The 23,416-nt window shown below is 37.4% G+C and overlaps 1 protein-coding gene across 3 annotated transcripts in view; it reads left to right on the top strand.

Moving 5' to 3' along the window:
• The window catches only part of ric1.S (RIC1 homolog, RAB6A GEF complex partner 1 S homeolog), a 70,119-nt gene that overhangs the window by 35,461 nt on the left and 11,242 nt on the right, over positions 1 to 23,416 (top strand). For all 3 annotated transcript variants that reach the window (XM_041580123.1, XM_018243821.2, XM_018243822.2), the window contains exons 6-18: positions 337 to 473; positions 6,947 to 7,038; positions 7,163 to 7,251; positions 7,540 to 7,684; positions 7,988 to 8,036; positions 11,281 to 11,433; positions 15,065 to 15,268; positions 16,208 to 16,246; positions 17,598 to 17,708; positions 19,152 to 19,241; positions 19,332 to 19,492; positions 22,932 to 23,070; positions 23,257 to 23,373. In XM_041580123.1, coding sequence (XP_041436057.1) covers positions 337 to 473; positions 6,947 to 7,038; positions 7,163 to 7,251; positions 7,540 to 7,684; positions 7,988 to 8,036; positions 11,281 to 11,433; positions 15,065 to 15,268; positions 16,208 to 16,246; positions 17,598 to 17,708; positions 19,152 to 19,241; positions 19,332 to 19,492; positions 22,932 to 23,070; positions 23,257 to 23,373 — 1,526 coding nt within the window. The remainder of the gene's footprint in view (positions 1 to 336; positions 474 to 6,946; positions 7,039 to 7,162; positions 7,252 to 7,539; positions 7,685 to 7,987; positions 8,037 to 11,280; positions 11,434 to 15,064; positions 15,269 to 16,207; positions 16,247 to 17,597; positions 17,709 to 19,151; positions 19,242 to 19,331; positions 19,493 to 22,931; positions 23,071 to 23,256; positions 23,374 to 23,416) is intronic.

Below are 23,416 nucleotides of genomic sequence, written 5' to 3'. Positions count from 1 at the left end.
GTTTTCCTTGTTTTTTTTTGTTTTTTTTTTTAAATGAACATTTGGTTTAACATATTAACCAAGCAAATGTTGCCCTGGGGCTTTTGTAAATAATGAATTACAGTTAATTTGCAGTTTTTTGTTAAGCTTAGACTATGCATCTGACATTGGGTAGTCTTGCAAATATTGCAGTAACATTAATACTTTACTGCTCCAATCTTGAAATAAATACAGAAAGTGTATTTAAAAAAAGACTAGTTGCATGCTTATAGTACTTGAAACTTAAGTTGCTTTAACAATTTCCCTAATTTTACAATGAAATGAAAAATGATGGTTCTGTGGTTTATCATTTACCAGCCGGTTCGTTCTTGGACTTTGGAGATGTGCACATTCAAGACATGGAGTACTGTGCTACACTTGATGGGTTTGCTGTTGTTTTTAATGATGGTCGTGTTGGCTTCATTACACCAGGATCAAGTCGTCTCAATGCTGATGTAAGAATTGTAATTAAAAGTATATTAATTATCCAAGCTAAGAGATTTATAAATGGAAACCGGAACATCCTCAGTGGATTGAACTAGTTAACAACTCAGTCCCTTTATACCAACTATAGCAGCAAAATCACGGGTCCTCACACACTCTATGTATCTGCAGTCGGGGATGTGGCCCCTCTTTTTATTAATGTATCACTACAAGCGGGAGTTTAGGGAGCTAAATGCGTGGCTCAAGTCTTGGTGCAGGAAGGAAGGGTTTGGGTTCCTAGAGCACTGGGCTGATTTTTCGTTGGGGTACAACCTATATAGCTGTGACGGTTTGCACCTCAATGGAAGGGGGTCCGCGGTGCTAGGGGAAAGAATGGCTAAGAGGTTGGAGGAGTGTTTAAACTAGGCAAGGGGGGGGTGGGTGAGATAAAGGATTATGGGGAAGCTAGTGTAGACGGGGCAGTGGGGTTAGTAAGGGGTCATGGGGGAGGAGTGAGGAGTGAGGGGGGCATACAGTTTACCAGCTAAGGAGGTCCCTCTGTTACAAGGAAAACAGAATAATACTAACTTAACGTATAGTTCTTCACTAAGTAATGCAAATTTCAAAAGTAAAAGTAGTAACCTCCGCTGTATGCTGGCAAATGCACGGAGTTTGTCAGGTCAAATGGTAGACCTAGAATTAATTGCATGCTCTAAAAATTAAGATATAATTGGTATCACTGAGACCTGGTGGGATGAAACATGTGACTGGATTGTGAATTTAAATGGTTACACCCTTTTTAGGAGGGACAGAGGGATTAAAAAGGGTGGAGGAAGTGTGTTTGTATGTAAAGCCTGAATTAAAGCCATGCGCTAAAGAAATAGCTGGCACTGGTGAGGGTGTAGAATCACTCTGGGTAGAGATTTTGACTTGGCAAAAGGTAACAAAAAGAATTATCATTGGTGTATGCTATAAACCACCTCGTATAAGTGTCGAGTATGAAGCCCAGCTACTCTTGCAGATACAAGCGGCTTCACAGCTGGGTCAAGTTGTTGCTATGGGTGACTTCAATTATCCAGACATTGACTGGGGTAATGGGGTTGCTAAGACAGAAAAAGCTAGTAGGTTTGTAAATATGCTGAATGACAACTTTTTATTCCAGCTCGTTCAAGAACCTACTATGAATAACTCTCTTTTGGACCTTGTAATAACTAATAAGACTGAACTCATCTCTAACATTTGTGTGGGTGAGCATTTAGGGAATAGTGATCATAACATGGTCTCCTTTGAGGTTCTGTTGCAGAAGCAATTCTATAAGGGAGTAACTAAAACACTAAATTTCAGACGTGCAAACTTTGACAGTATAAGGGCATCTCTGCAACATATTAAGTGGGAAATGCTTTTCACAGGGTTAAACACAGAACAAAAATGGGAAGTCTTTAAAATGCTCCTTAATAAATATACTTGTCAGTATATTCCACTTGTAAGCAAGGAACGTCGTTGCAAAGCAAAACCTTTTTGGTTCAATAGAAGCGTTGGTGTTGAGGTGGGTAAGAAAAGACGTGCTTTTAAGGCTTTCAAGTTAGCTGGTACAGCCAAAACATTTATAAGGTACAAGGAGGCCAATAAATCATGCAAAGAAGCTATAAGGCAAGCTAAAATTAATATAGAAAAGGATATTGCAGCAAGCAGTAAAAAAAACCCAAAATTATTTTTTAAATATGTTAATAGTAAAAAAATGAAGCAGGAAGGGGTGGGACCCTTACTATCAGAGGGGGGTCAGCTGGTTGATGAAAACAAAATAAAAGCGCAGATTCTGAACTCATATTTTTCATCTGTCTATACAAATGAGGAACCAGTAAGTGAAGGTTTCCTTCTTAACAGTCCCAATTCTAGTAATACAACTAATGATGCATGGTTCACACATGAAGAAATTCAAAAGAGACTAGAACATGTTAAGATTAACAAAGGTCCAGGGCCAGATGGTATTCATCCCAGGGTAATTAGCGAGTTTAGCTCTGTGATTGCCAAACCTCTTTACTTAATTTTTCAGGATTCATTGAGATCTGGCATAGTGCCGAGAGACTGGCGAATTGCTAATGTGGTGCCTCTATTCAAAAAAGGATCCCGTTCTCAGCCTCAAAACTATAGGCCAGTTAGTCTGACGTCAGTGGTAGGAAAGCTTTTCGAAGGGTTAATAAAGGATAAGATACTGGACTTCATAGCAAATCATAATACTATGAGTTTGTGCCAGCATGGTTTTATGCGTAGTAGATCTTGCCAGACTAACTTAATTTCTTTTTATGAGAATGTAAGTAGAGACCTCGATTCTGGGATGGCAGTGGATGTGATTTACTTAGACTTTGCTACATAGTATTTGTACCTGGATAGAGAACTGGCTAAAAGATAGACTACAAAGAGTGGTGGTAAATGGAACATTTTCTAATTGGACCAGTGTTGTTAGTGGAGTACCGCAGGGCTCTATACTAGGTCCCTTGCTTTTCAACTTGTTTATTAATGACCTGGAGGTGGGCATTGAAAGTACTGTTTCTATTTTTGCAGATGATACTAAATTGTGCAGAACTATAGGTTCCATGCAGGATGCTGCCACTTTGCAAAGTGATTTGTCTAAACTGGAAAACTGGAAAACTGGGCAGCAAACTGGAAAATGCGGTTCAATGTTGATAAATGCAAGGTTATGCACTTTGGCAAAAATAATATAAATGCAAGTTATACACTAAATGGCAATGTGTTGGGAGTTTCCTTAAATGAGAAGGATCTAGGGGTCTTTGTAGATAATACGTTGTCTAATTCTGGGCAGTTTCATTCTGTGGCTACTAAAGCAAATAAAGTTCTGTCTTGCATAAAAAAGGGCATTAACTCAAGGGATGAAAACATAATTATGCCTCTTTATAGGTCCCTGGTAAGGCCTCATCTGGAGTATGCAGTTCAGTTTTGGACTCCAGTCCTTAAGAGGGATATAAATGAGCTGGAGAGAGTGCAGAGACGTGCAACTAAATTGGTTAGAGGGACGGAAAACTTAAATTATGAGGGTAGACTGTCAAGGTTGGGGTTGTTTTCTCTGGAAAAAAGGCGCTTGCGAGGGGACATGATTACACTTTACAAGTACATTAGAGGACATAATAGACAAATAGCAGGGGACCTTTTTACCCATAAAGAGGCTCACCGTACCAGAGGCCACCCCTTTAGACTAGAAGAAAAGAACTTTCATTTGAAGCAACGTAGAGGGTTCTTCACAGTCAGGACAGTGAGGTTGTGGAATGCACTGCCGGGTGATGTTGTGATGGTTGATTCAGTTAATGCCTTTAAGAATGGCTTGGATGATTTTTTGGACAGACATAATATCAAAGGCTATTGTGATACTAAGCTCTATAGTTAGTATAGGTATGGGTATATAGAATTTAATTAAAAGTAGGGAGGGGTGTGTGTATGGATGCTGGGTTTTCATTTGGAGGGGTTGAACTTGATGGACTTTGTCTTTTTTCAACCCTATGTAACTATGTAACTAACTAAGGATCAACGTTTTGGGGGGTTCAACCTCCCTTCATCAGGAGTTGAACCCCCCGAAACATTGATCCTTGTAGTGATACATTAATAAAAAGAGGGGCCATGTCCCCGACTGCAGATACATAGAGTGTGTGCGGACCCGTGATTTTGCTGCTACTGTTGAGGGGCCTTGCCGGGGCCGACGGAGAACCAGCACCACCATTGCAGGAAAGTGAAGTGGCAGTTGAGCGGTAGATATAAAACATTACTTTATACCAACTGACATACATGAGGAGAGGTTGCCCTCAAAAGTTCGGAAATGTATGGACCCCATGGCTAACTGAAAACCTCCCTTCTCTGTTGCCTCAAAGCGAACAGGACCTTTAACAACCCCTTTTGCTTATTTCCGCCCCCCATCCCCAGGAAACGACAGCATGCATGATTTATTGGGAAAACAGTTTATTATTTTGTTATATATTTCAGCTGACACGAAATTAGACAATGTATACATGCCTCTACTTCTACTGACATTAAATATAACTAAACTGTCCTGCCTTAAACCAACAGAAACCTAAAATGTCACCTGAAGTTCAAGCTTCTTTTTTCTTTTATGTTATTGCTATTGTTTGAAATAGCAAGAAAAGCAATAAAAACAATTCTAAAAAAGAAAAAAAAGAAGTATATTAATATATGCATATACAGGCATCGGATCCTTTAACTGAAAACCCATTATCCTGAAAATGCCAGATTATGTGAATCCCGTCTCCCATAGACTCCATTTTAAGCAAATAATTTTAAAATGATTTCCTTTTTCGCCATAACAATAAAACCCGACTGTTCGCATCCATATTGGTAAAATAATCCTATTGGGTTTATTTAAGTAATTTTGGTAGGCTTAAAGCATGGTGGTCAGATATATGTGATTAAAGAAAGATTTCTTCCTTCCAGCCTGCAAAGTAAAATCAGGTTGCTGGGTCCCCTGATCTCATTAATCAAAAACAGAATGACTGTGAGACTTCAGTTTAAATAAGATTTCTTTATTTTTCATGCTTGTCTTTCCAATCACACCCTTTTATTTATCTTTTGGTCTGACTTCCACTCAGGGTAGATAAGCCTTAGTAGGTGGAGAGCAGTCAAAATTACAGAACTGAAGCAACCAGTGTACAAAAAATTAAGAGTAATTCAAAATTCTTATTTTAAAAGAAAATTAAAATTTTGACATTCTTTAGTAATCACCCCACTTGGTAGTTCCTCTCCACACAGCTTCAGTGGCTGTGTTTAAATATCCAAATTGTTTAGGCTACCTGTATTTTTGCACCTCGAAATGCCCTCTTGCTTTAAATCCTAGCCAGCCACCATCTTAGTAAGAATGGCTTATGCTGCTCCTACAGCTCTGTATACTATTTATTTCTGTGAATTAACTGGAACGCTGGCTATGAACAGTTTGTATATGAGTGACGGATGTTGAGCGTTCCTAGTATGCCCATTTTAAGGACAGAAGCTATTGGTCTTTTCTAATAGGATTGGATGACATGCTGAATAGAGAATTAAGCTGGCCACAGATGTGCAAATTTGACTTTTGAATCCGACGAACAATCAAACATGCAAAATTCCGACCTGCCACTAAACATTCCGATTAAATAAACTAGTAAAAGAAATCAGATGAAGTTCTACCTGTCACAGCAATCATACGAAAGTTATGTCTGACAATTTCTAGTGACAGTCACCCATAGATATCGTCAGATAGAAATTCAGTTGTTGTTCGCTGACAGAAATCTTTTAACCTGTCTGATCGACTAAACGACTGATTGCCATGGTACGAAACATGTCAGGATGATCCACACACAGTCTGAAAATCGTACAAAACTTTTATTCATGTAACTCTATCTTTGCGTCTATAGCCAGCTTTACTCTGCATGCTGAGTATAGGAGCTGGCTAATGGGGCTTTTTGGATGGTAAAAATAATGCCTGGAGACTGCTAATGTGCTGGCCTTTTTTAAGAAATAAATATGCTGTGAGTTTTTAATTTAAGGTGAACTAACCCTTTAAAACAAATTTTGTTTATTCATTTGAGATCTGATGTCAGACATACATAATAGTTTCACAAACATTTTAATGAAAAAGTTAAATGGAATGACAAAAATATTAAATAAATAAATACACCTCTACTTGTAAACTCACTATTCTGCTGTATATTGAGTTGTATTTGTCTGTGCCACGTCACTGAATTCTGCACATCTCTTACCTTCACATAATATAGATAGTCCCTGTTAGCAAATATAGTGGTGGAAATTTAGACTGTGCAAACATTCACGATAAAGCTGGTTTGAAAAGTTTTGCTTTTTGCTAAAGTTTACACCTGCCAGAGCACTGTGCCGCTAAGCATATCTGTAGTATATTGTAAATTATGTTTTTTTCTTTCACCCTTTTTCATTGAAAAAGCAGTATGATAAAGTATGTTAATCGTTAAACGAAATGTTTAATTGATGTACTAAGCACTTTTCCAGTTATTTTTTATTTTTCGTTACCAAGTTATTGGACGTTTTAGACATTTTAAAATCCAGTACAATTTTGTAGCAGCAGTGCCACCTGCTGGTCATTTTGACTGTCTACAGTCAGGAAAAAACATTACCGGTAACATGGAGATACAAAATCAATTTGAACCTGTTATCCAAAATGCTCTGGACCTGGGGTTTTTCCATAATTTGGATCTATATCTTATGTCTAAAATATAATTTAAACATTAACTAAAACAAATAGAATTGTTTTGCCTCCAATAAGAATTATATCTTGGTTGCGATCAATGACAAGGTGCTGTCCTCCTCTTACAGGGAAAAAGGAAATCATTTTTAAAAAAAGTGAATTGTTTAAAATGTAGATGGCCTTCTTGTAATTCTGAGCTTTCTGGCTAATGCATTTTTGGATAACAGATCCCATATTTTTATGTTTAATTTGCGCACATAGCCTTTACAGATGATGATTTTTTTTCACCCTTAGCAAATCCATGGTGTTTGGGCACAGGATGTTGTTGATGGATCCTGCGTGGCAGTGAACAACAAATATAGGCTGATGGCTTTTGGTTGCATAAGGTAAGTATTAATCTCATGTGGCTGTTTCATACAATAATGTATATTTAGCTGAATATAAGATGTTTCCTTAATTTTGCAAAGAAAATTCCTTTACATAACGACATATACTGTTGTCTTCCCTCAGTGGATCTGTTGTAGTTTACACTATAGATAACACCACAGGAGCCTTGCAGCTGTCTCATAAATTGGAGCTTACACCAAAACAGTATCCAGGTAAGAGAAGGTTTATGTATTTTCCCTAAAGTCAGAGCCCTCTTTAATCTAATGTTTTCTGGGTGTAGCCAAATGTTAAGTGCACAAAGTGTGAGTTAAGCGCATAATATCACAGCTTATACAGAAACCAGGCCTTAGCAATGCTTACTACTTAACTGCTGAGCTGCTAGGATTTTGTGGTGTGCAAATGGTAAATTTATGAGAGGCAGTGGATATAAAGGACTTGCTGATTTAAGTTCAATAACCAGAATGCAGTGGTTTTAACTTTTTTTTTTTTTTTTTAACTAGATATGTGGAATAAGACTGGTGCTGTGAAGCTGATAAGGTGGTCTCCTGATTGTAGTGTTGTTATGGTGACGTGGGAGTGTGGAGGTCTGTCATTATGGAGTGTATTTGGTGCACATCTTATTTGTACCCTGGGAGGGGATTTTGAGTAAGTAAAGAAAATTATCTTTTCCTTTAGTTTTTTTGGATTTTCTTTTTTTTTTTGCATTTTACCAGATACAGGTATACATACATAAAATAATCACATCAGAGAATTATATAACATATCCGACAAGAACAAAAAGGTGGGAGAATCTTTATATAGTTGTTGAATCAGGGGTCTGCTGACCAAGCTATATATTTTTTTTGAAGCTGAAGGTTGATTGTGATTTTGCTTGCAACCCACTTAAAATATAGATTTGTTAGAAGTTTGGAACTTGTTACATATGCAGTTGTTTATTTGTCTCTATAGTTACCGAGCTGATGGCACTAAGAAAGAGGCTTTGAGAATTTGCTCTATGGTAAGATCATTGAGAGATCTGTCAGGTTTTGTGTACAATAATAATAATATTTTGAGACAGCATTTCAATTAAGCTGCTGATAAAGCTGTTCATGAACAAGGAAAGTTAAACTAAAGAAGTAGCTAGAAATGTTGTACCGGTACATGATGGTTTGAGCTTCTATAGCAGCCCGAGGCAACCACAACCCTTTAGTAGTAAAGATCTGTGTCTCCAAATATGCCCCAGTAGCTCCCCATCTTCTTTTCTGCTGATTCACTGCACATGCTCTGTGCTGCTGTCACTTACTGAGCTTAGGGACCTACTCAAAATATACAGAACGCAGAGAATATAAATGTTGCATTATAAGGCTGATTGGTAATTAATATAGATAATTACTACATGGCAGCACAGAAATCACTGCAATTAGCATCAGAATTTAATAATCAGCCCTTTAGCATCAGCTTATATTACAGGCCAACCTCATTTTCTGATGAGTAATTTGTGACGACCCCTAAGCTTAGCTTCTCAACAGCTGCTCAGAGCCCACTGAGCATGTGAGTGTCACAGACACTTTCCAAGATGGTGACCCCCTGTGACAAGTTTGAAATCCTGGATCATTGCTGCTATTGACAAGCTGAAACTTTAGGCTGGTGCAATAAGTTCAGTATATAAAACATGGCGTTTTTAGCCCTATTCAATTAAGCTCTCCTTTAATAACTTGGTGGACCTGCCACAAAATGTTTGAATCATGGGCGGAGGGTGACTTTTGAGTTTGGGAAGGCTAATCAAAGATCACCAAAAAATTTTCACCTACCGGAGGTGCAGACTAACCGTGCCTTCAGTGCAGATGGGGGAAACAATGTCATTTTTTTAAAAAAGGTCCCCTATAGAGTAATATAGTTAACTCACTGAGTAAGAAAATGTGTGTGCCCCAATGAGGCCTTCCATACCAGGAGGTTCCTCCCAGTGAACAAGCCACAGTGCTTGATAGGGGTATTTTCTTAAAAGAGAACTGAACCCTAACACTTAATATGGCTAAAAATGCCATATTTTATATGCTGAACTTATTGAACCAGCCTAAAGGTTCAGCATCTCTATAACAGTAATAATCCAGGACTTCAAACTTGTCACAGGAACTTCCTATCTTGGATTTTGTTAAGAGAGTCTTTTACACGCACATGCTCAGTGAGCTTTGAGCAGCTGTTTAGCTAAGCTTAGGAGTTTTCACAAATCAGAAAATAGGTAAGCCTGTTTTATTACGAAGCTGATGAATAAATTATGATGCTAATTGTGCTGGTTTCTGTGCTGCTATGTACCAATAATCTGAATTACGTACTAATCAGCCTTATATTGTAATATATATATTTATAGTATATTGTGTGTCTTTGCCTAAGTCTAAAGCATGTGCAGTCAATAAACAAAGATGACAGGGAACTGGAGCATCTTTGAAGACACAGATCTTCCGCACTAAAGGGCTGTGGTTGCCTTCGGCTGGTACACAAGCCCAAAACATAATGTACAACATTTCTGCCCAACTTCTTTAGTTTAGCATTAGTTCTCCTTTAAAACAAATATTATTGTGTGCCCCATCTGGAATGTATCTATAGTTGGTGAAACACTTTTTAGATTATAGGCATCATTTAAACCAAAGCTATGGTCAATAGTATCCCTGTATGAATTCTCTCTCTCTCTCTCTCTCTCTCTCTCTCTCTCTCTCTCTCTCTCTCTCTCTCTCTCTCTCTCTCTCTCTCTCTCTCTCTCTCTCTCTCTCTCTCTCTCTCTCTCTCTCTCTCTCTCTCTCTCTCTCTCTCTCTCTCTCTCTCTCTCTCTCTCTCTCTCTCTCTCTCTCCCCCCCCCCCCCCCCACTTTGCGGGTGCTTGGCCAAGTAAATGTATATAATTGTTGAAGAGAAGAGGGACCAGCACACCAATTTTTTTAAATTCACCAAATATTTATTGCAACATCACTGTGCTTCCACAAAAGCACGGTGATGCTGCAATAAATATTCTTGAATACACTCTTGAACATATATATATATGTGTGTGTTTTGTATACCAACTTTTATACATTATATAATCTAGTAAGAGCAGAGATAAAACAGTGTCGTGTATAACATCCCTGACAAACACAGCAAATCAAATGCAGAGTAAACATCAAGTATAATAACATAGTATGTCAGAAATACATTTTGTGAACCTAGTGGAATTCTTCACCTCAGAAAATATATTTCCCCAAAATGTAAGGTCATGTGATTAAATGGAACAGATACAGACAGACAGATACAGAGACTAGTCTCTCTAAATAAAAACACACACACACCAGTGTTTCCCTGCTCAATTTCACCCACTGTCCTCCTCCCTGTACTTTAGTTTTGCCAGCAGAATTCCATGTGAGAAGCACATCTTGGCATGTCAGTCAGGTCAGGAAGGGGTAAAACTGCAGCAAGTTGACTCAGATTAAATACATATTTCTAACCATGGGATAAAGGGAGCTACAAATAGTTATACACAATACACAAATAATTGTTCCCTTCTCATTGCCTAAGTCTCTTAATGTATATGAAATCTTTCACTGATATAATAAATAAATATAAATATATATGAGCAACTGGCAACCTGGTTTGTGGAATAAATAAAAATCTATAACTACTTGGCATCTTTTTAACTCACTGTAGTCCTGGAGATGCTGCACATGGCTAAACCTGAGCTTCCATTTGGCATACATCGTTTCTTCCAGGGAGATCAGCTCTGAGCTGTGCAGGTCCCGCCCCCTCCCCTCCCGTTCCTCCCTCCCTGATCTCTCAGCCTGTGTGAGACTACGGGAGCTGCAAGTGAAACAAAGTCACTGATTTCTATTGCAAGATATTGCTAGAATCAGTCTTTCAAATCCCCCAGTTTTAATGATATTTACTGTGCTGGGTGCTGGTTTGGGGAGGCTTAGCCTCCCCAAGCCTTCATTAAAATCCACCCATGGTTTGAATTTTGTAATCACAGATATACTGAGTGCATAAATATATATATCTATATCTATAGATCTAATAGCAAGGGAACGGCGTAACATCACAGCTTGTTGGTCCCACATTGTTTTCTTTGGGGAACAATTTCTTTTCACTTCTGGAGATGTTTGATATTTATCTCAGAGAATGGGTGCACAGGATGGCTGTCCAATCACTAGTTTGTTATGCAGATCTATTTTTAGGCCAAAAACAGATATTAGATTTAATATACTAATGTGCAGTTTCTTTAATTTGTTGTGGCCCATACAGAGCTGGGGTACAGAGGGATATCATTTGTGGGCAATCGCTGCTGACTCTTCTCAAAACACTGACTATGGGATGAGTGACAAGACTGTTCCTCAGCAATCTGGAATCCTGCAGTTTCAGTTCATCAAAAGTGCTCTTACTGTGAATCCATGCATGGTAAGTTTTGCAAATGTGCCACCCCAGAACCTTGTTATGGTGTTTAGCCTGACTATACACCAAGTGTACAAAATATATCTGCTGTCTGGTGCATTGTAAATGTCTGGCTCATGGTCAAAAAGTTTATCTTGGTGACTATAGTATTTTAGTCACTTTAGACATTTTAGACACTGCTTTTAATTTTTATCATTTGACCAATAGAGCAGTATTTTTTTAGAAAATTTAGCCTATTGGTTTTCAATAATTTAGCCAAGCTGTGACAAGTTTGCTCGCATTTTCTACTGGATCTCTAGCTTTATTTTTTATTTTACTTAATATTTGTTAAATATTTAGAGGGGGGTGTATAATTACTCTCCTGTTGTGTTTGCTCTTCTGTAAAGCTATTGTTTCTCTTACATGAAGCTAGCAGGGTTGTGGCCTACTACATCAGAACGCATGTTATGACTTTCTTGATGTGTCATATCTAATAGGCCAGTAATAGAATACTTAAAGGAACAGTAACACCAAAAAATGAAAATGTAAAGAAGTATATAATATACTGTTGTGCTGCACTGGTAAAACGGGTGTGTTTTCGTCAGAAACACAAAAATGTTATATAAACAAGCTCCTTTGTAGCCAAGCTGGAAAAAGGAGAAAATGCACAGGATACACAGCAGATAATCGATAAGCTCTGTTTCATACTATGGGATTCTTTAGAACTTATGTTATCTTCTATGTATCCTGTGCTTGAATGGCTGCCCCAGTGACTAGGACAAAAAGAACAACACCGGCACACGAGGCTTGTATCTGCAGGGCAAGCCCTTGCAAAAGATTTTTACTGCGGTGGTGCAACGTTTCGGGGCTCCGCCCCTTTGTCAAGCATGCTACATACAGGTGCAATTAGGCATTTTAAAGACAAACCAATTAGTGCTTCATTATGCAAACAATGTGAAAGTTCAAAATTCAAATAAGGAAATTTTCATATATAGGTACTAATTATCAAAGATACATAAAATACATCGGAAAAAAGATTATTGTAAAAATTCTTTGGTTCTTTTCACAGTTATTATATTTAAATATCATTATAAATAGTGTCATTTTAAATAGTGTAAAAAACGCAATACTTTTAAGTCCATATATCTGACAAACAGCAGCAGAAACAAAGTCCCAGTGTTGAACAACTTAATTGAAACAGTTGTTACAATTGACCTAAGAGGAAGATAAAAGTTACAAAAAATCTATACAAAAGATAAAAAGTTAAAAACATAATCTTACCCTACATCTCAAGGAGGGAAAAAGTTACAGATACCTGTCCCTGTAGTTTAGGCAAAGAAATTTTCTCATCTGTAAGGGAAGTAGGAAGGCTTATTAGACAGATTTTATAAAAAGCAGGACAAATTAAATTCTTCATTCAATCCCCTCGGATATCTTGTTTGCAATAACCACATCCAGTAACATTCTCTCTGAGAGAGTAGACGTTTTTTATCCTGTCCCTGTTTAGTTGTGATTTTTTCCAAGATTTGCCACCGGATTTGTGCCACCCGGTGCCCATGTTCAAAAAAATGTTTGGCTAACATGGTCTCTTTTTTTAAATTTTGTAACCTCAGTTTTAATCTTTGTCTCTTCCCCTGTAATTGTGGGTGGATGGTAATTACGTATGACAGATTTGTGTTCGTTTAGGCGGACTTTTATAGGACGTGATGTCTGTCCCACATAGGCAAGTCCGCATGGGCATTTGATGCAATAAATAACCTCATAGCTGTCGCATGTAAAAAATCCCTTTATTTTATGTTTTGTTCCTTGGTGGGGGTGAGTGACTGCATTACCTGGAATTATTCCATTGCAGTGGCCGCAATTTCTGCAGGGGAAGGTTCCTATAGAGTGTTCAGTTAGGCGACTTGTATCGAATTGCTGGCCTCTAGGTTTAATTAATTGGCCTACATACAGGAGAGGGAAAAATGTAGGCCAATTAATTAAACCTAGAGGCCAGCAATTCGATACAAGTCGCCTAACTGAACACTCTATAGGAACCTTCCCCTGCAGAAATTGCGGCCACTGCAATGGAATAATTCCAGGTAATGCAGTCACTCACCCCCACCAAGGAACAAAACATAAAATAAAGGGATTTTTTACATGCGACAGCTATGAGGTTATTTATTGCATCAAATGCCCATGCGGACTTGCCTATGTGGGACAGACATCACGTCCTATAAAAGTCCGCCTAAACGAACACAAATCTGTCATACGTAATTACCATCCACCCACAATTACAGGGGAAGAGACAAAGATTAAAACTGAGGTTACAAAATTTAAAAAAAGAGACCATGTTAGCCAAACATTTTTTTGAACATGGGCACCGGGTGGCACAAATCCGGTGGCAAATCTTGGAAAAAATCACAACTAAACAGGGACAGGATAAAAAACGTCTACTCTCTCAGAGAGAATGTTACTGGATGTGGTTATTGCAAACAAGATATCCGAGGGGATTGAATGAAGAATTTAATTTGTCCTGCTTTTTATAAAATCTGTCTAATAAGCCTTCCTACTTCCCTTACAGATGAGAAAATTTCTTTGCCTAAACTACAGGGACAGGTATCTGTAACTTTTTCCCTCCTTGAGATGTAGGGTAAGATTATGTTTTTAACTTTTTATCTTTTGTATAGATTTTTTGTAACTTTTATCTTCCTCTTAGGTCAATTGTAACAACTGTTTCAATTAAGTTGTTCAACACTGGGACTTTGTTTCTGCTGCTGTTTGTCAGATATATGGACTTAAAAGTATTGCGTTTTTTACACTATTTAAAATGACACTATTTATAATGATATTTAAATATAATAACTGTGAAAAGAACCAAAGAATTTTTACAATAATCTTTTTTCCGATGTATTTTATGTATCTTTGATAATTAGTACCTATATATGAAAATTTCCTTATTTGAATTTTGAACTTTCACATTGTTTGCATAATGAAGCACTAATTGGTTTGTCTTTAAAATGCCTAATTGCACCTGTATGTAGCATGCTTGACAAAGGGGCGGAGCCCCGAAACGTTGCACCACCGCAGTAAAAATCTTTTGCAAGGGCTTGCCCTGCAGATACAAGCCTCGTGTGCCGGTGTTGTTCTTTTTGTCCTAGTTACCGGAAGGTTACCGTGCCCTCCATTCATCGAGCACCGAGCCAATTTGTCTACTTTACTAAGGGTGTGCGAGGGTCGATCTTTATTTGATGCCCCAGTGACTACACAGCAGTTTGTTTATATAAATTATAGTTGAGTGCAAGGAAACATTAATTTATATTGTCATTACATTAAAACACTTTAATTTTTTGGGGTCACTGTTCCATTAAGGCAAAGATTTAGCATAATTAAAATGTATAGCCTCTCCAGAGATTCCTTAAATCTATTGTGGCTCTTTTACTGTAAATATGACATAAAAGTATGCTATGTAGTCAAAATCTTTTACAATTTCATAAATAATTTTTGTAAGAAATCAAATATGGGATAAACCTTGATAATTACTTTAAAGTTGTTTTGAGGCAAAAATATAAGCATGCCACCCCAATGATTATTTGCTCACATATAATCTTATGGTATCTGTGACAACATTTAATGCCTTTTGGTGATTTTAGCTGAGAAATTGTTTTTCTCTTTGCAGAGTAACCAGGAGCAGGTTCTCTTACAAGGGGAGGACCGTTTGTACTTGAACTGTGGGGATGCTACTCAGACACAGAATGCAAGGAGCCCTTCATCTCAGCCTGAGCACAAGGCTCTGAGAGACAGGAGTCCTTTTCCCGGGGGCAGTGGGGATTCTCAAGGATTAAGCACTTTACTGGGACACAGACACTGGCATGTAGTACAGGTAGATTAAAAATAGTTGCATCATGGTGCAAGACTCTCTTGCCTAGTTTTATTACATGCTAGTAACATTTTTGTCTCTATAGCTTTTATGCTGATTTCCACTTGGATACACTGCAATGGCTAAAACTACTACGTCCTAGTTATACACATTATTCTAATTTCTTAATGTATATTTAACATTTTATATGTTGGCACAAGAGGACACGCACATATAATGTGGGGATAATTATGTTTGCAGTATATAAATACATACACTGAGAAAATACCAAGTAAGAATGCTTGATGAAGCTCCTTGTTATGGATAATCGTTTTCTTTCCAAAAATAATAGCTAACCAGATATGTTTTAAGGCAGAAATAATACATTGCAAATTTGCAAATATCTACTCTTTAATAGGATATCTCTGTGACTAAATTCTGTTTTGGTTAGCAAACTTATTGCATTTCCACAGACATTAGGTTGCAGTGACATGCATAAATTATACATGGAACTGTGCTTCTCTGGTTGCTAGTCTGAACCATTACCATTGTAAATAAATGATAGCACATAGGCTATACATGGGAACTCGTGCTGCATAACTTATTATGCAGAGACTTACAGTAGCCTTATTAGAGGGGTGGTTTATAGTTTGGAAGAAGAGAAGTTTAGAATAATTATAATACATTCTGACACTTAAACATCATAGGTAAACAGTACAAATGCTGGAAAACCATATTTCTTTAATGACAATTACATAGTTTTAAACTGTATTTAAATTTTTAAAGAATTTTTCTCTCTGCCAGCACTATTCATAATGTGTAATTTAACCATATTTGTACTTTATAGGTCTTGAAATACAAATATGCATAAAAAAAGTGTATCATATCTTGACAAGATATGTATATTCATGTCATTTTAGCAATGAAAAAGTTCATATTGACACTGTTCTCTCATTTTTTCAGATACAGAGTACCTATTTGCAGAGTAACTGGCCCATACGGGTGAGTTTTTACATGTAATGTACTAGATGGTGGAGAAGAGGGGGTTTAGCGGCGGGGCTTCGGCCTGGGGGTGGTGGGGCACAATCTTTCAATCCAGCCTTGTTTTTGGGGACCAATGTTATCCAGTGAGGGCCTAATATTAGGATTTTTTTTGTCACTGTTTGCTTAAATGAGAGCAAACCCATTTTAAGGTCCCTGCAAAGGCCTTTGTCTTCACAAATCGCATGACCCCCCAGTTCTATAGAGTAGTGGATTGATGGCATCCGTCCTTTCTCCAGTGCTGTTGAAGGGGCATTGGCAATTTGAAATGATCAGATACTGACTTTGGGTGCTGTCACGGCCGGCACCCAATACCAGAACAAGTGCCAAGTACCCTGGTTTTGGCTCGGCTTCACCAGTTGTGTGACCACCGTTGGGCTTCGGGAGGAGCCCTCAGCTTACTTGGGTGCCACCTGGACTTAACGAGGGGTACAAGGCGAGATGTTCTGGCAGGCAAAGGGGCATGGCTGTTAGCAGAGTCTTTTTGGGTCGAAGGTCACGGTACAAAGGATTAGGCAGAATCGTAGTCAGGCAGGCTGGGTCGAGGCAGGCGGATAGCAAGGATCGTTAAACAGGCAAAGGGTCAAAACCGGGTGATCAAACAATGGGTTAAACAGAAGAGTAGTCGTAAGCAGGCAAGGTCAGGATCCAGAAGCCAGAATAGTCAAATAGCCAGGCAAGGGTCAAAACAGGAATCAAACAGGTTCAGAATGAAGCAAACAGGATAGCACAAGGCTCAGAAGCACCAGGAATACAATCCTATCACGGGCACTGAATAAAACTAGAGATCCCTTTAAATATCATTTGAATTTCGCGCCACTGCGCGCTGACGTGATGACGTCAGCGCGCATGCGCATAAAACCCAGGGAGAGGCGAGCGCGCGCGCCCTAACTGACCGGCGCCTGCAGTGAGACAGATCGGCGCGGCGGGCGTCCCCGCCGAGGGGGCGACAGGCGTCCCTGCCGTCACCCCACTAGACCACCAGGGTAAGATTTTCTCACAGGTGCACATAGTGACTGATTTCTAGTTACAACTTTTACAACACAGATATAGGTGTGTGCAGGTCAAAATTCAAATGTATATAAATCTCACAAACTGCACTGTTGTGTAGTTTTCACCTTCCCGAGTAATGGAGCCGAAATGTTGAAGTTCATACCACACATACACACACACCTACAGGAACCACCAGAATTTAATGAAAATGTTGTGTTGAGGCACCAGTTCAGGACCCCATTTGGGGGGCAGCAAGAAGTACTTTATTATTCAGCATTTCATGACGTAAAAATACATTGAATATATTTTTTTCCTACAGTACACTGCCATAGACAAGGTTGGGCAGAATGTTGCAGTTGTTGGCAAATATGGATTTGCACATTACTCTCTGCTCACCAAAAAATGGAAGTTATTTGGCAATATCACACAGGTAAATATTGATAGTAAACGGATTACAAAGTTTGGCAAAGTTGGGTCAATTTGATATACAATTATTGATATAGGACCTAGGATTTTCAAAATAAGTTTTTATTCAGTAACATCTAGCACTATGCCAGAAATCTACCATGGCATGTTGAAATATTAATAATAATGTTTTGTCATCACCATGTTTTAGGTTTAGTTACTTAAAGGGGTCCTCCACGCAAAACTCTATTTTGTATTATGAAAGTAAATGTAAGTCTAAGCAACTCCAATAATACAGATCCTCTCCAGGTCTGTTAGATCAGTTTTTTTTTTTACAGCTTTGTTTCAGGAGTCCGAGCCAGGATTGCAGTGAATGTAAAAAGATCGATACAGCTTTTTATAGCAATCACTGTCTTTTCATGTTGCTGTTGAATGCTTAATATATTATATATTATATGCATCTGGCTATATATGGGGGGAGTGACTGTTGCACTAAAATAGGAAGGAAGGCTTCTTCACTGGCATAGTAAAAAAAAGTCATACCAATTTAATAAGCAGATAAGTAGAGTAATACCTAATATTAGCACGCTGGTGGCAGGCAGGCTTGCATAAGGCAGAAGCAGTTGAGAAAATCACGGCATTCAACATACTGTTTCTAGAAGTCAGCATTTTAATCTTTGCATTAATAAATGATTAAAGCCTATGCTCTATTTCACACTTTTCTTCTCTTTGTATTTCTTTCTTGACCAAATCATTGTGAATTTCTCACCTATTCTTGGTTTCTCTAAGCAATGGACCAAAATATATATATATATATAAAAAAATACATCTTTTAGTTTCTCTTGAACAACTAGTACTTGTCAGATATATAGTATGATAGACACGTGAACAGTACATCATAGCAAATGGTGACAGCTGCTGGAGGCAATTCTTGTAGGTGTCAGAAGTCCCCTTGAAATAGATGTGAACCTCACAGTGAATTGGACACCAACCATCAAAAATAATATGTTAGGAATGGCACTGGAGAGCTTTTCTCAATCATATTTCCAGATAATATAAATCTTATAGGCAATTATAGTTTTCCAAGTGACAGTGAAAAACTAGTCTACTGAGAATCCTTAAGTGCCTACCTAACCATGTAACATGCATGTGATGGGCATGTTATAACAATGCATGTAATGGGCAAAATAAATATTTCTTAACCGGTTACCAAAAGAACCTAGTTCTTTTTTTTTCTCTTTTCTTTTTAGCCACTTTCCTGTAACTATAAACTTAATTATTATTAGCAGGTGGTGCTTTACTTTAAAATTTGTAAAATGTTATTACGTATTTTATGCTTCCTTAATTTCTTTTCCCTCTATTTAGATCTGTATGTATAAGAGCAATAAAAAAGCAATAAGCCTACTTATCATATAAATGCAAATATTCATCTTGTCTAGCTGTTATATTTGTAGTTTTTGTACTTTAGGAGCAAAACATGGTAGTGAGCGGAGGATTGAGCTGGTGGAAGGAATTTATTGTCTTAGCCTGTTTTAATGTAAGCGAGCACCAGGAAGAGGTAAGGGTGACAATTTCACAGTGTGTTTTGCTGCTGTCTCATTTTACATATTTGTTAATAACACTTTTTTTTAACTTACAATTCATTTAGCTACGCGTTTATCTGCGTACATCCAATCTGGATAATGCATTTGCTCATGTCGTCAAAGTGCAGTTGGAAACTCTGTTGCTCAGCGTCTTCAGGGACATGGTGATCATATTCCGAGCAGACTGCTCAATTTGCCTGTATAGTATTGAGAGGAAAAATGAGGGGTGAGTCCTGAGTGTTGGCATGTATGTTTTGAATATAAAATATTCAAAACATAATTGAATAATAGTTATGAAATCTATTATCTGGACAGCTAGTTGCTGATTGGTTGCTGTGGTTTACTGCTCTAGTGCAATGTCTTACTTCCCTTATTAAAGACCTAGTACTAACAGGTTACAAAAAAATAACCGTTCTATAACTCTGCATCTGTTCTCATTCTCAAACAAACCTTTAGAGTAGTAGTTCACTTCTTTTTTACATTTTTAGTATGATTCATAACATTCTGCAATATTTTGTGACCGTTAGTAGTTGTTTTTCATTTTATGAAGATTTTTTTTCATTTTTTTTTATCCAGTGGTTTGAATGATTAGTCTGGAATCTGAATAGCAGAGGACCTAAATTGAAAAGAAATATATAACCCTTTGATATCATAATTTTCCTTCAATACTAGAGCCTCTATAATAGAACACCTAGCGGAATCAGAATCCTAGGATTCCGCTGAATCCCAAACTGAATCCTGGATTTTATGGATCTCTCTGTAACCACTATAATTGCAAGCTGAAAATACAAATACTACAAAATGCAAAAGCAGCTTCTAGGCAATCCTTGCAATAAGTTTTAACTTTTTTTGGTCTTTTAGTTTCTGAGGCTACCACATTAAATGAATTGTTCAGTGTAAAAATAAAAACTGGGTAAATAGATAGTATGTGCAAAATAAAAAAGTTTCTAAGATAGTTTGTTAGCCAAAATTTAAATGTATAAAGGCTGTAATGAGTGGATTTCTAACATAAAAGAAATCTACTTCCTGCTTTTCAGCTCTCTAACTGAGTTAGTCAGCGACTTGAAGGGGGGCCACATGGGACATAACTGTTCAGTGAGTTTGCAATTGATCTTTAGCATTCAGCTCAGATTCAAAAGCAAATAGTTATGACCCGCCCCCCCCTCAAGTCACTGATTGGTAACTGCCTAGTAACCAATCAGTGGAAACCAAGGGAGCTGCAAAGCAGGAAGTAGTGTTCTGACTATTATGTTACACATCCAGTCACTGCAGCCTTTATACATTCCATTTTGCTTAAAGGAAAACTATACCCCCCAAACAATGTAGGTCTATATTAAAAGATACTGAGTAAAACAACTCATGTGTAAAACCCTGCTTCATGCAAATTAACCATTATCATAATAATATACTTTTTTAGTAGTATGTGCCATTGGGTAATCATAAATAGAAAATTGCCATTTTAAAAAATAAGGGCCGCCCCCAGAGATCGTAAGATTCACTGTGCACACATACAAACCACATGTACGGTCACATGAGCCAATTAACAGACAGAGTTCTGCCTTTTGCTTCCTCACTTCTTCCTGTTACAGTTAGTGTTGTAGTATTTCTGGTCAGGTGATCTCTGAGGCAGCACAGATAGAGTCACGAAATGGTGGTTCAAGGCAAGAGATGTAAAAGGGCAAGATTTATGTAAATATATATTCCAGTTTGGTCATTCAATTTGATATAAACTATCTGTTGCTTAAGTATTCATTTTGGGGGTATAGTTTTCCTTTAACTAAATTTTTACACTGAACAATTCCTTTAAGTATTATATCCAAGTCAAGCTGAATGCCATTAGCCTAGAACAGAGTCACATTCAAATGTTAAAAGAGTTGGGGAGCAACAGAAGCACAACAATTGTTCCTCTGGATGCCAAAAAACGTCTGTGGTTGGCTATTTGGTAGCCCCTATATGGACGATCAGTCTACAGGCTCTACTTGGCAGTATACTTGGTTTTTATGCAATTAAATCTTTCCTCCAAGTCTGGAATTAAAAAATAAGCACCTCCAAGGGGTTGTTGAGCAACATGTTGTTCATGAGCCACTAGTTGGGGGTCACTGGCCTAGACCGTTACAGATTCTGTATGGATTCTAGTTCTATATTTAAGGTTCGCAAAGCATCCGTTTAATTATACTGCAATCTAGACTCTTTATTTCTAGAGGTATCAACTACTACCTCTTTAGAAATTAATTCAGAATTGAGTAAAAAATTAATTTTAATAAATAAGCATCAATTCATTGTTCTATGTGTGTTTTTAATCATTCTTTTAAAATTATACATTTTTATAATTGAACAAGCACCTTACACACAGCATACTCAAATTAGCCTCATTAATGGGGTAGTTCACCTTCCAAACACTTTTTTTTCTGTTCATTTGTTTTCAGATTGTTCACCAGAAATAGACTTTTTTTCAATTGCTTTGTATTTTTTATATTTTTCTTTTTTTTTTATTGAAGTTGAAGGTTCCTGATTGGTAGTTCAGTCTGGCAGCTCAGTAATCCAGGTGCAGATTCTGAACTGTTACAATTTGCTACATTAGTTGGTACATTTCTCAGCAGCATTTGTGGAATATTAAAGGAATTGTTCAGTGTAAAAATAAAAACTGGGTAAATAGGCTGTGTAAAATAAAAAATGTTTCTAATATAGTTAGTTAGCCAAAAATGTAATGTATAAAGGCTGGAGTGATTTGATGTATAACAAGTCAGTCAGATCACTACTTCCTTCTTTTCAGCTCTCTTGGTTTACACTGAGTGGTTACCCTGGTTACCAGGCAGTAACCAATCAGAGACTTGAGGGGGGGCCACATTGGTCATATCTGTTGCTTTTGAATCTGAGCTGAACGTTGAGGATCAATTACAAACTCACTGAACAGAAATGTACCATGTGGCCCCCCTTCAAGTTGCTGACTAACTCAGAGTTATAGAGCTGAAAAGCAGGAAGTTGGATTCTGGCTGTTTTATTAGACATCTGTTCACTCCAGCCTTTATATATTACATTTTTGGCTAACTAACTATATTAGAAACATTTTTTATTTTGCACAGCCTATCTATTTACACAGTTTTTATTTTCACACTGAACTATTCCTTTAACAACTATTTTATCAATTCTAAGAAACTCAGGGATTCTGCTCAACAAGGCCAAAGATAAGAAATATATCAACCAATGTATCATTTAGAACAGTTTACAGAGTCGGTGAAGCCCACTTCCCAGAGTTGCTTTATAAAGACATAAGGTAAAAAATATAACTTATTATATCAACTAATATAATAATAAATATTAAAATATCAACATTAATGTTAGAAAAACAGCCACAGATAAAAAATAGAAAGTAATCGGAAAAAGTCTGGTGAACTATCTTATATCATCTGAACTGAAAAAAGTAGAAGAAGGTGAACAACCCCCTTATTAATTAACTTATCACTTTAAAATCTAATAGTTGCTAAGAATAAGCCTTCTGTAAAATATTAAAAGTTAATGGTGTACTGTGCCTTTATGTTCTTAATTTTATGTTTATATGAAAGTTGCATTTCATTATATATACTACATTTCATTAGGTTTATTTGCTGTTATGGAGTAACATGATATAGCTGAAGCATAAGATGTCTGGTTCTTTTTCTTTTCAGCCCTAATCCTTCTGTGTGTTTACAAGTCTTGCAAGAAGTATCCATGTCACGTTACATTCCCCACCCTTCACTTGTAGTGTCAGTTACTTTAACGTCGGTGAGAACAGAGACTGGTATCTCACTAAAAATGCCCCAGCAGGTACAGTAGCAGCTATAACACATTACCAAAGCTATTTTCTGGAACTTTTTTTCTCAATTATAAAATCTTGCTCTTGTCTCCTACTGTGCAGTTGTTTGTTATATAGATATACACATACCAGCATTTATGTGTGGATATGATAAAATATAATAATTATATGAAACGGTAGTTTCATTTCTGTTTCAGGCATGTAATGCAGAAAGCATTATGTTGAACCTAGCTGGTCAGCTGATCATGCTGCAAAGAGATAGGTCTGGCCCTCAAATTCGAGAAAAAGATGCTAAGACCCATCAGCATAAACTAGTAAGTTGTGAAGCCCATTACCTTTGCAAAGAGGCATCTTTAT

The sequence above is a fragment of the Xenopus laevis genome, chromosome 1S (genome assembly GCF_017654675.1).
Source record: "Xenopus laevis strain J_2021 chromosome 1S, Xenopus_laevis_v10.1, whole genome shotgun sequence".
Lineage (NCBI taxonomy): Eukaryota > Metazoa > Chordata > Amphibia > Anura > Pipidae > Xenopus > Xenopus laevis.
The sequence above is the reverse complement of the archived record's forward strand: the minus strand, read 5'-3'. Positions and strand labels throughout refer to the sequence as shown.